The sequence below is a fragment of the Hypanus sabinus genome, chromosome 9 (genome assembly GCF_030144855.1).
Source record: "Hypanus sabinus isolate sHypSab1 chromosome 9, sHypSab1.hap1, whole genome shotgun sequence".
Classification (NCBI taxonomy): Eukaryota; Metazoa; Chordata; class Chondrichthyes; order Myliobatiformes; family Dasyatidae; genus Hypanus; species Hypanus sabinus.
The window spans coordinates 46,592,536-46,606,579 of record NC_082714.1 but is presented as its reverse complement, the minus strand read 5'-3'; the positions used below and the strand labels follow the sequence as shown (position 1 = coordinate 46,606,579).

The 14,044-nt window shown below is 45.0% G+C and overlaps 1 protein-coding gene across 1 annotated transcript in view; it reads left to right on the top strand.

Annotated features, from left to right (window-relative positions):
• The window catches only part of LOC132399349 (uncharacterized), a 215,820-nt gene that overhangs the window by 139,801 nt on the left and 61,975 nt on the right, over positions 1–14,044 (top strand). Inside the window, exons 40-44 of the mRNA XM_059979603.1 lie at positions 338–548; positions 2,057–2,223; positions 4,186–4,298; positions 6,080–6,158; positions 8,174–8,311. Coding sequence (XP_059835586.1) covers positions 338–548; positions 2,057–2,223; positions 4,186–4,298; positions 6,080–6,158; positions 8,174–8,311 — 708 coding nt within the window. The remainder of the gene's footprint in view (positions 1–337; positions 549–2,056; positions 2,224–4,185; positions 4,299–6,079; positions 6,159–8,173; positions 8,312–14,044) is intronic.

The window sequence follows — 14,044 nt, the reverse complement described above, 5'->3', positions numbered from 1 at the left end:
GTCGACCATGATGTAGCTGGCCGTGTAACACTCTGTGTTACATCCTTATCACGTGCATCCTTATCACGTGGGGGCATCCTTATCACGTGCCCCAGCCACTGCAACTGACACTGGGTGATCATGGCCTCAACACTTCTGAACTGCCTGAACTTTCTCCTATCCACGACCTCGGTCTACCACCAACCTTCCAGTAGGTTCTATCGGCAAGTTGTACGGTACACTTCCTTGGAAAGGCAATGTTAGAGAATTTTAAGCAGGAATGCTTATCAACCTTTAATAATAATAATTTTGGAGGCAAAGGACGAAATAAATAAATATTCTTCTATTTCTCCTTCAGGTCAATGCTAATTTCCAAGGCATTGCTCCTAATCTCGAGGGATCTGTTCAGATTATTGTGGATGGTGAGAAGTCCATTGCATATGCTGTCAAGACTTACACATACGATGAACATTTCAAGCTAATAATCGGAAATAATCACAACAGTGAAAATTTAGCAAATGTTGGTTATCCCAAGGAGATTGTACTTGTATTGAATGCACAAAAAACTGGTAAGATTTTAAATTTATGCTGATCTTGTACCATTCTTTAAGTCATGAAATCAGGATTTTTTTGATTATAGTATCTATTCAGCATCTTCATATCTCTGTGGCTTTACAATGACCACTGGTCAGGTTTCAGTTCGAGCTGCTGTCTGTAAGGAGTTTCTACGTTCCCTCTGTGATTGCATGGGTTTCTTCCAGGGGTTCCAGTTTCCTCCCACATTCCAAAGACATACATACGGTTTGGGTTTGTGAGTTCTGAACATGCTATGTTGACTCCAAAAGCATGCGGGCAATTGCTAGCTGCCCGCCCAGCACAATCCTCACTCAGTTGACTTGATCTGAGACGACACATTTCACTGCATGTTTTGAAGTATGTGACAATAAAGCTAAAGTTAAAATACGTTCATCTCACTTTAGAATGTGGTTGAAATCTCATAAGCTAAGTAGACAATTGGTTAGAGTTGGCATGGGTTCAGCTCAATGGATTTATTGGCCTTAAGTTAAAAAGTGGTTTAATTAATCATTAAGTATTGAAGCTTCAGTGAGGGTTTGTGAGATCATTTGCACATAAACGTGAACATACTTTTAAATGTGCTGCTAACCTTCATTTTGCATAATTTTCATCGCAATTCACAGGCTGCACATTAATGCATTCTTCACACTGTGTGTTTGATTGACTTACACACAACTGCATGCGTCTAAAATATGCAGCATATCTAGTGGCAGTCAATCCTAGCGCAGTGCTCGTTTAGCAATTAGACTCCCCATGAGCAATTAACACACAATCTGCAACATACTCCAGAAATCAAACTGAACAGCGGAAAGCAGCTCCACATCTGCACAATTCAGAATAGATTAAACATCTTGGGGGATGGACATGCGATGAATCATTTGGACTTCAAGGGGCCGCCCTGTACAGCTGCCGGAGCTACAGATGTTTCTTTTCTACTTAATGAGATGAAGTCAGTTATTTTTCTCTAACATGAGGCAAGAGTGGGAACTCCACTGGAACTCTAGGGTGACTACACATGGATGGGTAGGGTCTGAAGGCAGGATTTCTCTGCCAAGGAAGAAGGGTTAACCAGGTGGACCTTTTCTCTAAGAGGTTTCCAAGAACAACACTCCTGCCATGAGTTAAATGAGCTGTGTTTCAATGTTCCCATAACTCAGTTGATTAGGTTTCCATGCAATTGGAAATGGTGTAAATAAACTGAGGAAATTACTTCTAGTAGCCACTCAAACCAGCATAACCTCAGTTCAACTTGCATGGAGCTGCATTAAAATTTCAAATATTTCTGTGGTACTGCATTTCCTGAAAAAAACTGCTACTGAACTGGTGGACAAGCATTTTAGGTATACAAGTCTCTTCAATTATAACAGTGTCAATATTTCATTTTAATATAGATTATCACAAGCAAAAATAAGCTTTTCATGGTAATACTCTGCATTGCGGCAATGACATGTGTGAATTTTCCACTTTTCACTCTGCTTTGTGGAATCCTTATGATTCTCAGATACCAACGTGAGTTCAATGTTTGACATTCAGTATGATGCCAAGAGTATGAAGATCAGTTTGAATGCCTCTAGAGAGTTTATTTTGGGCACCACCATTGAACTTAATGCTGGAGTTCAGCATACAATCCCATTCATCAAGAAACTCGGAGTCCCCTTCAATGTCAAGGTAATTGATGTTTCATAATATATTATGACTTGCTGGAAATGATTCCAGGCTGCAACCACAAAAAATAATTAGTGTGGTATCACAAATTTGAACATTATTTGTGTATTGTTACTGATGTTAATAATTGTGGTAATGACAAATGGACACATATGTCAGAATGCTGTTTTTGAATTTCTGTTCAGCATTCAACACCATTGTCCCAAAGACCTTGGTGAACAAACTCCTACTCCCTGGACTAAATACACCTCTATGTAACTACGTCTGGGACTTTCTAAACAACAAACCTCAGGCAGTCAGGATGCACAGCCCCTCCTCCCTCCCTGCCCCCCAGAGCAGTATGCTGAACCCACTGTTGCACACTCTGCTCACACACGCCTGCACAGCCAAGCACCCAAGCAATCATGTTGCCCAGTTTGCCGAAGACATGACAGTGGTGGGACTCATCACCAACGACAATGAGACGGTCTACAGGGAAGAGGTAGAAGAGCTTGCAGGCCTGGCGCCAGGCAGATACCCTCCACTTCCATTTCAACAAGACAGTTTAGATAGTTATGGACTTCAGGAGAGTTCACACCCCAACAACCCTCTTTGTATTGGTGGCACTGCAGTGGAGATTCAAACACCTGGGAGTGCACATCTCACACGACCTCTCATGAATCTAGAACAGGCTCACCACATCTCTACCTTCTGACAAGGCTGAAGAGAGCTGATCTATGCACATCAATACTCGCAACCTTCTACAGCTGCACAGTAGAGAGCATCCTAACCTGCTGCATCATTGCATGGGACAGAAACTCCACTGTGGCAGACAGGAAGGCTCTACGATGGGTAGTTAAAACTGCCCAACACGTCCCTGACACCAGTCTAGCTGGCATTGAGGATATATATATATATATAGAAAGGTGCCGGTAAAAGGCCAGCAATATCATGAAGGATCCCACCCACCCTGGCTATGGATTGTTTGTCGCACTCCCATCAGGGAAGAGGCTACATAGCCTCCACATCAGGACCATGAGACTCAAAGACAGTTACTGTCCCCAAGGTGTCTGGATGGATCAACACCTTACTGCATTGACCCACCCTCCACTGGATTCACATCACCTAGAGTCATTGTAAATATATGCAAACAATCTATCTATGCCAGTTACCTTCACATTGTTTTATAGGATTACTTTTATAATTACATACATTTACTGTCTTAGTTTAATTGTGCTCCTTATGCTTATTGTTTTTTTATGCTTCGTCAGATCCCGAGTAACAGTCATTTCATTCTCCTTTACACTCGCATATGAAAGAATGACAATAAACGATCTTGAATCTTACTTACCTAGCAGCACAGGAGTTGACAAGTCAACTTTTTTGGTGAGAGGGTTAGGGGTGTTAGGTGAGGCAAATGAACACTGAAAACAATCTTCTGTAGAATACAGGGAAGGTTTCACATGGAATGATAGAGAAAGTCATGTTGAGCTACTTGTTTAATTGATTTTAAGAGTCTGTTGCCAGCAGGCAAAGAGGAATTTCCTGGAATTTGTGCAGAAGTTCCACAAGTGTTTTGCTATTTGTCTGTTCCAGAAGATACAGTGGAGCTCAAGGGCATGATAATAATGTTGCAGTTAGGCTGAAAGACACTGCCAAATTAATGTTTTGCACTTGGTTGTGCTTTCATTAAATAAAATGATAACCCTTAATAAAAACACAATGGGCAAGAGATTAAACTGGTAAAAACAACTATAAAAACACCTAGGTATAGGTGAGAAATGGCTTTTATTTATTAATCCACATTATGGTTTTGTTATGTAGATATGACATTTTAAAAATGTAATTGATAAAATTGTTTGGTATTGAGAGTTTGAATGGGTTTAATTTACCTCAGAGTGAATGATTTCCAAAAGATATTTTAGAAACAGCACCTTGTTCTACATGCAATATGGTAATTGGAACACTAAACTATCGTTTTCTCAGGCTGAATGCACAGGAGTACTTAAAGACTCGGATATGGAAGGATCTTTGAAGCTAAACTATGAGCCAGCAGCCATTCTGATACTACATTTGGAGGGGAAGATGCAACAAAACAAGTAAGTGGAATTATGTCATCAGGAATCTGAAGGAAATCAAGATAATTAGAACTCCTGTGCACTGATTAATCAAATATTTGGGACTGAAGTAACCTACTTTACAAATATGTGATGATAGAACGTGTGCTGGCTGAAGGTTCTGTCACACTTTGCAAGAGGATGTGTGTGCTCACAATGACTTACTGGGATTACAGTGCACAGAGCCTCACTGAGCCTGAACTGGTGTGTCTCCCTAACCACAGAAGTGTGATAGAGGCAGTCCAGCAAAAAAAATCACCAAATCAGTTCCTGAGCTCTCAAGCTTGTTCTTAAGATGAGAATTTGAGAAGACTGGCTTTGCACACCAATAGTTTAGAAGAATGTGAATTGATATTACAAGATATTAAGAGGAATAGATAGAGTGCCCAGCCAGCACCTCTTCCCCAGGGCACCACTGCTCAGTACAAGAGGACATGGCTTTAAGGTAAGGGGTGGAAGGTTCAAGGGGATTATTAGAGGAAGATTTTTTTACTCAACGTGGTTGGTGCGTGGAATGCCTGAGTCAGTGGTGCAGGCAGATACACAAGTGAAATTTAAGAGACTACTAGACAGGTATATGGAGGAATTTAAGATGGAAGGTTAGATGGGAGGCAGGGTTTGAGGGTCGGCACAACATTGTGGGCTGAATGGCCTGTGCTGTGCTGTATTGTTCTATGTTCTATGTATCTTATTGGAGTGTACAAGTTCTTAAGAGGCTTGACAAGCAAGTTGCGGAGTTGTTGATTCTCCTGGCTGGGTTGTCTCATAATATTGGCAGAAAAAAGATTCTTTGGAGTTCCTTATTCAATTGGACTACTGAGACTCAGCCATGAAGTGTATTTAAGTGGAGATCAATTGATGTTCAAATATTAAAGGAACCAAAGGATGTAGGATTAGTGCAGGTATGTGGCATTGTGTTATGTTTTTAGTAATGATCTTATTAAGTGGCACAGGGACTACATGGCCTACTACACCTCTCATTTCCTGATTCCATAGGTTACAACTTCAGATGGTGTAGAGCATTCTGAGAGGTTGCCTCATGGCCTGATATGGAGTCTCCAATGCTCAGGATCACTAGAGGCTGCAGAAGATTGAGGAGTGATTGCAAAAAGCTGCAGAGGGTTATAGACTCAGCCAGCTCCATAACAGGAACAACTCTGACCACCGTCTAGGACATGTACTTGATGCTAAGGACCATTAGTTACTACCAATCTGATTCTGGTTAATCAGAAAAGCACAATGACAGAGTTCACAAAATTTAATTATAGGTCCTCCCACTTGTCATACACTAACACTTGGAGTCACCCGGACATGTGCTTTGATACCAACAGCATAAAGGTGTGGTTAGATGTTATTAGATTTCTATTTGATGAAGAGAACACCAGCAAAGTTCTGTTGGTTACGTGTAAATATTATAATACCACATTGCTTGGGGAAAGAGACGTGGGTTAAGAAGTTCTTTTCTCCAATGGATAGCAGAGAACCCACTGGAACCTATAGTCCTGGAGTTTGCCTGGCCCATGTCAGGTTCAATGAGTTTGTTAAATTCAATTCCAAAGCTGCTTTGTTAGAATTTAACTCTTCCCTCTGGATTACCATTGTGTACCATCACCACGAAATAGCTATACTCTGATTTTTATTTTGATATCGGACTTTTTTTTTCCTTTGTACGAGACAGTTTATTATTTTGCTCTTTTATCCTTATTTATATTAAGTTTGTAATGTTCTAGTTTTGGTAACCTACTGCTTCTTCCTCCTTATAGTAAAGAATTGAAGCTGATAGCATTGCAGAATCTCCCTGTCCTTAGTTATCTCCCCGAGGCCGTGGAAATAGAGCCAAAGGTAAGCTTCTATTGTTTTAAGGCTCATTAGCATCAAATTTCAAGGAGAGGATTTTCAATTTGGACTTAGCATCTAATGAGCCCATTTATAGACTCTGACTGAATTTTCTTTGGCTTCAGTTGAATGGAAAAGCAAAGGGTGTAAACAGATGGCCAATTCTGAATCATCAGTTCTGTGCCCAGATTGAAATTGATCCTCCAGTAAAACAGTTTTTATGTTGAGAAGACTGAGGTTTCTTTTAAATTATCTTGATCATGTTTACAAACATAAATCAAAAAGTTCATTATTTATGAGCCAGCAGCATTTGTATGTATGGCAGCCGATACTAGGTCTTTGACTTGATACAGAATGCATTGGCCCACGCCCAGAATGGAATGCATGTTTAAACACAAGAGATCCTTCCCTCTTTCCAACTTTTTATTCCAGCTTCTCCCCCTTTCCAGCCCACGGGAAGGGTCTCAGTCTCAAAACATTGACTGTTTATTCCATCCTTAGATGCTGCCTGATCTGCTGAGTTCCACCAGCAATTTTTGTGTGGCATATTTACATTTATTTTAACTGAGAGTAATGCTATTTTACGCAGGTGTACTTTGCCATGTGTTTACCATCACATGGACTCTACAGTTTCTTGTACATTTCCACTAGAATCTTTCACCATTCACTTGCGAGCATTGCAACCATGAATTTAGCAATACTGGAAAGACAAAAAGACAGGTTGTGTCTAGTGACCAGCTTGATTGTTGGCCCACCATGTAACAATTCAATGACCCAAGGCTTGACCATACTGAAAGCTATCGGTTTCCTTTGCTGACTGTGAAAAGGAAACTGAGTAAATCCAGGGGCCAGGGTGGGTATAATGTGTGGATGTATAAGGGATTTGGGTTAAAAATGCTCTTTGAATGGAATGTTAACTATTAAACAGGTGTGAATTGGTGTAAGTGGAAGATTGATTTATGTAATCGGTTCAGGAGAGGGCTTTTCTGGGGACCAAGTCAGGAGTGGTCTGCCTCAGGATACAGGTTGAGTGAATTGCACCTGGTGGTCAAATCATAAGAACCATTCCAGAGGAGATGCTGGAGAGTCAGTGTTTATGGTTTAGGAGATTGGTAGAAGAGTCGGATTGGAGAAAGGGATGTGATCTGTGGTTGGGGATGACATGGCATGGGGAGTGAGGACTAAAATCAGAGCAAAATACTACAAGTTAAAGGAGACCTCTCTGAGTAGGGTTCCCTGCACCAGTGTGGGATCATACCATGGAGGTGGCCATTAACTCAAGTCCCTGGAGAGAAAGTTATGCTTTCAGAATTGATTGAGCTGTAACAACAGGTGTATTTCAGAATCGCATGAACTAATCTCTCCAGCGGTGCTGCAAATAATATTGCTTGGGAATGACATCATTGTGTTTGACCTGAGCAGTGCATGCATGATTCACGGTGGGACCATTTCCAAGAGTCACAGAATTTGACCCAGAGTAATCATTATCACATTCCTCTCTAGTTCCTCGATATTTTTGCACATGCAACACTGAAACAGCAACAATTAAATTTCAAGGTTCATGTCTTTTCATTTTTGGCATGGCTACACTCTCATCCTACTGACTTTTGTTAGCAGTGTTTCATGGTGTTGAGAATAGGATTTAATCCACTTCATTGAAATGTAAGCACACAACATAAATCCTTCCAGTGCAAATGGATTCCCAAAGGAAGAGGAAATCTAACTGACCAAGAAAATGATCATCATCATGTCCAAGAAGAGATTGTTGACAGCAGATTAAGGGGAATATGAATATATTATATTTTCTTTAAGTTGCCAAGAATTTCTAGTTGCATTCTGTCTTCAAGTAATCAGCAAAAGCTCAGATAATGAACTCCCTAATTAAATTCTGCAACTTGTGCTTTATTTCTATTGAAGAGCTCAAATACAGCTTTATTTGTGCAATGGAAGTTTTGCAAATGAAGTAAGAATAGTTTATTTAAATATCATCATTTTTAAAATGCTTATGTTGACCTTTCTAGGTTAATTATTCTTCAAACATGATAAAGGGATCTCTGAATATATTAGTGGATAAGAGCAGATTGAATGCTTTCACCATTTTAACTATTGGTGATTCTGATTATGGTGAAGCTTTGGAGATGACTCACACATTTCCACAGGTGTGTTCCAATATTTGACTTAACATTTTATTCAAATGTGTCTAAAAACATGCAATATTGCACTTTTCGCTGTTTTGTTACTATTATGAATTTATACTTGTAAGTAACTTTTTAGTTAGCTGCACCAAGCTGCATTAGTCTCTTCAAATTATGTATTAGCCATTCAATTTAGTTAAGTTGGGAAATAGATTTAAATAGTTTGCCAATGGAAAATAGAAGCAGTTTTTATTTCCCTGAAGGTTGACTGGGTGAGAAAGCAAACTGTTGAATTGCTAAATCCAGTTTTGCTGAAGTGTATAAAGCCAATCTCTATATCAATGTATGTTAACTCCTAAACTTCTCTCATGGCCCTGCCTAATTCTAATTAAAGTTTGACCAGATAGAAATTGTGCAGTTTCCGTGGCTTTAATGTGACACAAGCCTCCATTTATTTGCAGTAATTGACTGCATTGCAAAATCAGATACACTTTTGAGAGGCATATGCAGCAGTGAGGTCAGTCATTGCGTATTGTTCTTTAACCCAGAGGAAATTCGTATATTCATCATACATAACCCAGCCCTCCCACACTAGAGCTTCCACTGTTACTATTGCTACCATAGCAGCTGGAACGTCCACCAGAGGCAGGCGACACCATAACCACTCCGCAAGAAATCACTAACTCTTCTTTATTGGAAAAGATTGGTTGCTGACCTTGTGGAAGGCCACATGTAAGTCTGCATCTCGTCTGTTCCTAAACACCTCACACAGGTGTGATGATGATTCAAACATACTGACGTGCATGCATATTCATAGCTTTTCTCTCTGTGCTGAGCGTCAACTGATCTCATGTGGCTCTTCCTAGACCGAAGCTGGCATATAAGCCATCTTTTTGCTTTGCCTTGTCCTGAGTCCCCTCATACAGATCATCCCTCTTCCCTCCACAAAAGCTCTCTTTTCTGCCCATAGCATCTGAGCCGGAGAAGGTGTGTGTCCATAACTTACTCTAGCGTCAAAGGGCATGTCGCGTGCAAGTAGGATTTCTTGAATATATGAAATGAATATGAGACAAAGTTGATGAGTCCTTTCCGGAAATCCATGTTAACTTTGTTTAATTCCATTATCACATCCTATGTAATAGTTTCAAGTATTTTTCCTGTTGAGCTAACAAGACCATGGCTTTCTCTCTCCCTTCTAGAGCAGTGGGATTACATTTGCCATTCTCCAGTTTTGAGGTTGGTGCTTGAAAAGCAGGGAGTATCTTTCTGCGTCTGTGTCATGGTCATTCTGACACTGCTTGAAGTTCCAATGTATTGTGTCACAGTGGTTCAGCTAACAGAACAGTGACCCAGCTTCAATCCTGACCTCTAGGGCTGCCCTAGTGGTGTCTGTATGCTGACCATATAGGTTTCCTTTGAGTCCTCTGGCCTCCTCCCATATCCCAATGGTGTATAGGTTGATAGCTTAATTGTTCACCATAAGTTGCCCCTTGTGTAGGTGAGTTATAGAATACGGGGGAAGTTGGTGGAAATATGTGAAGAGTAAAATTAGATTAGTGTAAGTAGTTGCTTGACGTTCAGCAAGGATTTGAAGGCTGAAAACTTGTTTCTATGCTGTAGAAAGAAAATGTAAGATAGAACAACATGATAACATTCAGGCAAGTTCTGGTACTGATGCAGTCCAGATGAAGATCTCAACTCAAAACATCTATTGTCCATTTTGCTATGCAGATGTTATCTGACTCACTGAGTTCCTCCAGTACTTTACTCTTTGCTCCAGATTCCAGCACTTCTTGAGTCTCTGATGCTGTCATTTGTTCCATCTTTAAGCTGATGTTGACCATCTGGACGATGTTCTCCAGCATATATCCACATTTTAAACATCTGTATTTTTACTGGGCCTCAGTGCAGAGTGTTTGCAACTGCTTCATTTCAGCACTTACAATACTCTTTATTACACGGTCATGGAGCTAGCTTTCCTTTGTTAGCCTGGGATTTTAATACTGACTGGTTACCTTAGATGCATATCATTGCAGCTCGGAGACTCCCAGCTGCTCCAGCGATGCAGCCTGGATCTCATCGTAAACGCCATCAATTGATATCCACCAAACATGGATGGAAGACTGCCCAGTAAGTAACATGATTAAGCATGCAGCTTTCCCTCTGGAGCCTTGCTTCTGCAAATAGCCCACAGAGAAGATGCCGAAGTTTTGTTCTCCTCATCAAAAGCACTCTTTGACTGCTTCAGACCTTAATCTGTCTGTACCTTCATTTGGAAGGAACATTGTGATTTTCCACTTGGCCTGCCAATTTAAAATTATATTCAGATCCTGATGAAATTATTGGGACATGACATGCCTGTGCAGAAAGGGACCCAGCTGGTTTTAGTTACTGCCTTTGCCTTCTGCTCCAGTGTTTTGATTAGAATCGGGAACTATCCAACAAAAAAAATCAAAATTAACAGGCCATCAACCACACCTATTTTTCTTAGTGTCCTGTATACTACACAGCCGGTTACCTAACTTGGACAGATTAATTAAGTGCCTTTGAGAGGTGTTGTAGCGGTGTGCTACACGCAGCGCTAAAATTACGACACGGAGTCGGTAACTGCAGTCGAAGGAAAAAACTTTATTCGAAATCCTCAGCCTCACTTTTAAGCCTCCCTCAACCTGCCCCCCGTGGCGCAGAGGCTCCAAAGCTCTGTGCTCGCAAACCCCCGTAGGCTATCTAATTGTGAGTCGGTTCGGATGTGCCAGGAAATGGGTCGCCACATAACCCACCCCCCCAGAACCGGCGATACACCCCCCAATGTCCACAGTCTGGGCCAGAACCTGCTTGGGAGGTCGGCCTCGGCGCCGAGGTGCCGGAAACTTGGCCGGTTGCGCCAGGTCCACATGGGCCGGTTTGAGGCGGTCCACCGTGAAAACCTCCTCTTTCCCCTCAATGTCCAGCACGAACGTGGACCCGTTGTTCCGGAGCACCATAAACAGCCCCTCGTATGGCCGCTGCAGCGGTGGCCGATGCCTGCCCCTTCGTACAAACACAAACTTACAGTTCTGTAGGTCTTTGGGTACGCAGGTCGGGTGCCGCCCGTGCTGTGAAGTGGGTATGGGGGCCAGGTTACCGAGCTTCTCGCGTAGTCTGCCCAGGACTGCTGCGGGATCTTCCTCTTGCCCCCATGGGGCTGGTAGGAACTCCCCGGGGACGACCAGGGGCGCGCCGTATACCAACTCGGCCGACGAGGCGTGCAGGTCGTCCTTGGGTGCTGTGCGGATGCCGAGTAGGACCCAGGGAAGCTCGTCCGCCCAGTTGGCTCCTCGCAGGCGGGCCATGAGGGCCGACTTCAGGTGACAGTGGAAATGCTCCACTAGCCCGTTCGACTGTGGGTGGTAGGCAGTGGTGTGGTGCAGCTGAGTCCCCAAAAGGCTGGCCATAGCTGACCACAGGCTGGAGGTGAACTGGGCGCCTTTGTCAGAGGTAATGTGGGCCGGTACACCAAAGCGAGATATCCAGGTGGCGATCAGGGCTCAGGCACAAGATTCGGAGGTGGTGTCGGTGAGTGGGATCGCCTCTGGCCATCTTGTGAACCGGTCCACGATAGTCAGGAGGTGCCACGCTCCGCGCGACACTGGTAGGGGGCCCACGATATCCACATAAATGTGGTCGAAACGCCGGTGGGCGGGATGGAACTGCTGCGGTGGGGCTTTGGTGTGCCGCTGCACCTTGGCCGTCTGGCAGTGCATGCACGTTTTGGCCCATTCACTGACCTATTTGCGGAGTCCGTGCCAAACGAACCTGCTGGAAACCATCCGGACAGTTGTCCGGATGGAGGGATGCGCCAAGTTATGAATGGAGTCGAAAACACGGCGCCGCCAGGCTGTCGGGACGACGGGACGGGGCTGGCCAGTGGCGACGTCACAGAGTAGGGTCCTCTCACCCGGGCCTACGGGGCGGTCCTGGAGCTGCAAACCGGAGTCTGTGGTTCTGTAACTTGGAATCTCCTCATCCGCCTGCTGCGCCTCTGCCAGTGCCTCAAAGTCTACCCCTTGTGAAAGGGCATGAACGGTAGGGCGAGAGAGCGCATCCGCCACGACATTGTCCTTACCCGAGACGTGCCGGACATCCATCGTGTATTCAGAGATGTAGGACGGGTGGCGTTGCTGGCGGGACGACCAGGGGTCGGACGCTTTCATAAACGCAAAGGTAAGCGGTTTGTGGTCCGTGAACACGGTGAAGGGCCGACCTTCTAGGAAGTACCTGAAATGCCAGATTGCCAGGTAGAGCACCAACAGTTCCTGGTCGAAAGCACTGTACTTGAGCTCGGGTGGCCGCAGATGTTTGCTGAAAAACACCAGGGGTTGCCAGCGACCTGCGATGAGTTGCTCCAGCTCCCCACCGACTGCCGTGTTAGATGCGTCCACTGTGAGGGCGGTAGGGACGTCCATTCTGGGATGTACTAGCATTGCGGCGTCCGCCAAAGCTTCCTTCATTTGAACGAAAGCGGCAGCGGACTCCTCGTCCCAGGTAATGTCCTTGCTCGGACCCGACATCAGGGTGAACAGGGGGCGCATGATCCGGGCAGTTGAAGGGAGGAAGCAGTGGTAGAAATTGACCATACCTACGAATTCCTGAAGGCCTTTGATCATGGTGGGTCGGGGGAAGTGGCGGACCACATCTACCTTAGTGGGCAGAGGGGTTGCCCCGTCTTTAGTAATCCTGTGGCCCAGGAAGTCAATGGTATCGAGTCCGAACTGGCATTTGGCGGGGTTGATTGTAAGACCGTTCTCACTCAGTCGGGCGCAGAGTTGACGGAGGTGGGACAGATGCTCCTGACGACTGCTGCTGGCTATGAGGATGTCCTCCAAATAGATGAACGCGAAGTCCAGGTCCCGTCCCACTGCGTCCATTAACCGCTGGTACGTCTGTGCGGCATTCTTCAGGCCGAACGGCATGCGGAGGAACTCGAAAAGGCCGAAAGGGGTGATGAGAGCCGTTTTGGGGACGTCGTCCGGATGCATCGGGATTTGATGGTATCCTCGGACGAGATCTACCTTGGAGAAGATCCGTGCGCCGTGCAGGTTTGCTGCAAAGTCCTGAATGTGCGGCACAGGGTAGCGGTCCGGTGTGGTAGCCTCGTTCAGCCTGCGGTAGTCGCCGCACGGTCTCCAGCCGCCCGTCGCTTTGGGCACCATGTGCAGGGGGGAGGCCCATGGGCTGTCGGACCGCCAGATGATCCCCAATTCCTCCATCCTCTGGAACTCCTCCTTCGCCAGTCGGAGCTTGTCCGGGGGAAGCCGCCGAGCGCGGGCGTGGAGGGGTGGTCCCTGGGTCGGGATGTGGTGCTGTACGCCGTGCCTGGGCATGGCCGCTGTGAACTGCGGTGCCAGAACCGATGGGAAATCCGCCAGGACCCTGGTGAAGTCGTTGTCGGACAGCGTGATGGAGCCGAGGTGAGGGGCTGGCAACTGGGCTGCACCCAGGGAGAACGTCTGAAAGGTCTTGGCGCGTACCAGTCTCTTCCTGGGCAGGTTGACCAGTAGGCTGTGAGCTGGCAAAAAATCCGCACCCAGAAGCGGTTGGGCTACAGCAGCCAGTGTGAAGTCCCACGTGAACTGGCTGGAGCCGAACTGTAGCTGCACCTGACGGGTGCCATAGGTCCTTACTGTGCTGCCGTTCACGGCCGTCGGGGGGGGGACCCGGTGCCCTGCTGCGGGTGTCGTAACTCGTCGGAGGTAAAACGCTGATCTCGGCACCAGT